Raw genomic sequence first — 3,022 nt, forward strand, 5'->3', positions numbered from 1 at the left:
ATTTTTCGGTACTAGTCGTAAGCTTGTCCTAACTAGGCGGAGCCAACCACAACGACATTAATAAAGAATTAACTCTACAGCCATTTCAACAACAAAGTATGCACAGTTGATCGTGGCCGGAAAAATATATATGAAAATCCTTTTTCGGTCGGATGAGAGCGGCTGAGAAAGTACTTTCTCGGCTGAAAATACCTCTCTCTGAAAAGTACAGAAAAATCAAATTTTTCGATGTCGAAATGCGTCGCAAAAAGTGTGTTGTCGTCACACGATGTGGTTATCATACTCACATCTAGTGACGAAAACAACCGCTTTACGCAACTTGTTGCATAAATAACTATTTTTGGGTATCTGTTTTGTACGATTTATATTAGGCAACTAAGCCTTTCGACATGTGAGAGGTCGAAAAAGCCTTTAGAAAAATGATATTGCAGTCGACATGGTAAAATTTTTAGATATTGATTTAGATGGAAGCTTAGAATTATACACGATAGATGGCGTAGTGGGTGCTCATATAATTTTTTATGCACCGATTTGCATCAGCTCCACTCTATGGATTGAAGGATTCGAATCTAAAATACTAATTTTACCAGAGAAATGATAAGCCAGGTGGGCGCCATCTGCTATAATTTCTCTGAATATTGTACACGAAAATCACACCTTGTCAAGTTGCTTTCTTGAGTGTAGAAAGTACGAGTATGACTAAGTGTCAGAAGCTCACAGAACTCGAGTCTCAGTGATTTTAACACGTAAGAATTCATTTAAACTATTATTGGAAATTTGTTTTTCTTTTTATTCGCTGAACTTTACGTTCGAAAATCGCCGGATTAACAGAATAATGGAAAATAATTTGTGGAGAAGGGAAAAACGATTCGATATTTTCGTTGATCTTTTAGACCCGTCTTTACCGTATGAAACCGTGTACGATTCCCAAATCGAAGGTGCCAAACATCGTTTCCATGGCAAGCAATATGAGCCGACAAAGAGTGACCAGGTCTCAGCGCTATTTCGAGCTGCTGGAAATCGGGAATTCAAGGAAAAGAAATGGCGTGTCGCAATGGAATATTACAATCGAAGTTTGATTTTTGCTGAGACGAACTCCGACATCGTGAGTTTAGCCTACGCCAATCGATCGGCATGTTTTTTTCATATGCAGAAATACGACCATTGCTTCAGAGATATTGAACTGGCGATAGAGCATAACTATCCGAAACGATTAATGCACAAATTAGACGACCGTGAAGCTGAATGCGTCAAACACTTGAACGAGAAAAATGTTGATCGAGAACTAATCGAGCCGAAGCTGAGTTACGATCCAGACGAAAAGTTCCCATGTATGGCCAACGTTTTGGAAATTAAAACGAACCACAGATTTGGTCGTTACATTGAAGCAAAGTGTGACATTGATGTTGGTCAAACAGTGCTCGTTGAAAAGGGGTTCGTCCATGTTTTCGAAGCCAGCGATCGAACATTGTGCGTCACATGTATGAGGCATGTGCAGAATTTCATTCCCTGCGGTGGCTGCACCGACGCAATGTTTTGCGATGAAACTTGTATGAAAAACAATGACACTCACCGGATCGCATGTGGAGCTGCATTCAATCGGATACCTGGAAACGTACGATACTGGGCCGAAAGCATTTTGATTGCGATCAATGCATTTCCATCCGTTGAACATTTGATGGAATTCGTCGAGGACCAATTGACCTTGCCGAAAACAGAGATGCCGAAAAACTGTTCTGATGCACAGATGCAATATGGCCTCTTTTTGAAATTGGATAGAATGGGTCACGACAAGGACATATACCAAAATATGCTGAAGTACGTAACGTACAAACTGCTGATGGCCATTCCGGCGATTGGCGAGAAGTTTACAACGAAAAAAAAGCAACGTTTTCTCATGCACCTAATTTGGCAACACAAAAACATTGCGGACAGAAGCGCTTTTGTTCAGCCATTGGCAGATGCGGACGCAAGAAATTCATTCGATGCTGGTAGTCAAATTATCGCTACGTGCAACATCTTTGGTTTATTCAACCATTCATGCATTCCAAATTTGTTTAACGATTTCGTTGGAAATAAGCAAATACTTATAACGACACGACCAGTGAAGAAAGGAGACCAGCTGTTTGTTTGCTACGAGCAGCATTTATGGTCGAAATCAGCCGTACAGCGACGAGAACACTTGAAAAGTGTTTACAATTTCAACTGCAAATGTGCTAGGTGTAAGCAACAATTCGTAAACGACATTTCGATGCAAACGGATCCGATGTATCTGTGCATTGAACAATCAAGGGGAAAGACTATTTCTGATGCCAGGCGTGAAATTTTGAAAAAAATGTGCTACGATTTTATGCGAAAATACGCTCATGTGGCCTGCGCAAATGAAATTTTGGTTGTCACCGTGCAGTTGATGCTTTTCTTGCAAGACGATTATCCAGAATATCGAAAAATTATTACCTGAATTTGTCATAAAAAAAAGTCGTAAAATCAAAATGATTGAAAACGTTCGGATCGAAAATTAGTTTTTCTTAGTAAAGAAAATGTTGCTGTACTCACCATGATTAGCCAGAAAGCAATGTAATTTGTAACAACTTGTCTAGATTTTACATAATGAAGACAATCAATAAAGGAAGAATTGTTAATCTTGCGTTTTCTACTTTTATTTAAAATCCTTGATATAGGCTTTGATCTCCCATTATGTGTGGAAATATTTTTACTTTTATATTTTCTCTTATTTTCTCACGTATTTTCAAATCCAACAAAAATCTCTTCGAGAAAAGTGTGACGCAGTCTTTGAAGTACAATTTCTAAAATGAATGATATCGCTAGAGTTGACGCTTTCAGCTTCGTTACGCAAAAATTAAATTTTACACCCAATTTTTGTTCAAACAAGCTGGCTTAGTTTTTCTCATCATCTGCCAAATAATTTTTACCAAAAAAAATTTGACTGGAAACAACCAAAATTTTAGCAAAAAAATCTGCGTCGCATGTGGCAGATAAATTTTCTTGCTGGTCTGTTCCT

General features: G+C 38.5%; 1 protein-coding gene across 1 annotated transcript; it reads left to right on the plus strand.

Annotated features, from left to right (window-relative positions):
* The first annotated feature begins 693 nt into the window (after positions 1-693).
* LOC119067731 (SET and MYND domain-containing protein 4-like) lies at positions 694-2,642 on the plus strand. Its single transcript, XM_037170843.1, has one exon. It carries the CDS (start codon positions 836-838, stop codon positions 2,459-2,461), a length of 1,626 nt encoding a protein of 541 aa, XP_037026738.1. The 5' UTR covers positions 694-835; the 3' UTR covers positions 2,462-2,642.
* Positions 2,643-3,022: the final 380 nt, after the last annotated feature.

This window comes from Bradysia coprophila (assembly GCF_014529535.1).
Source record: "Bradysia coprophila strain Holo2 chromosome X unlocalized genomic scaffold, BU_Bcop_v1 contig_128, whole genome shotgun sequence".
Taxonomy (NCBI): Eukaryota; Metazoa; Arthropoda; class Insecta; order Diptera; family Sciaridae; genus Bradysia; species Bradysia coprophila.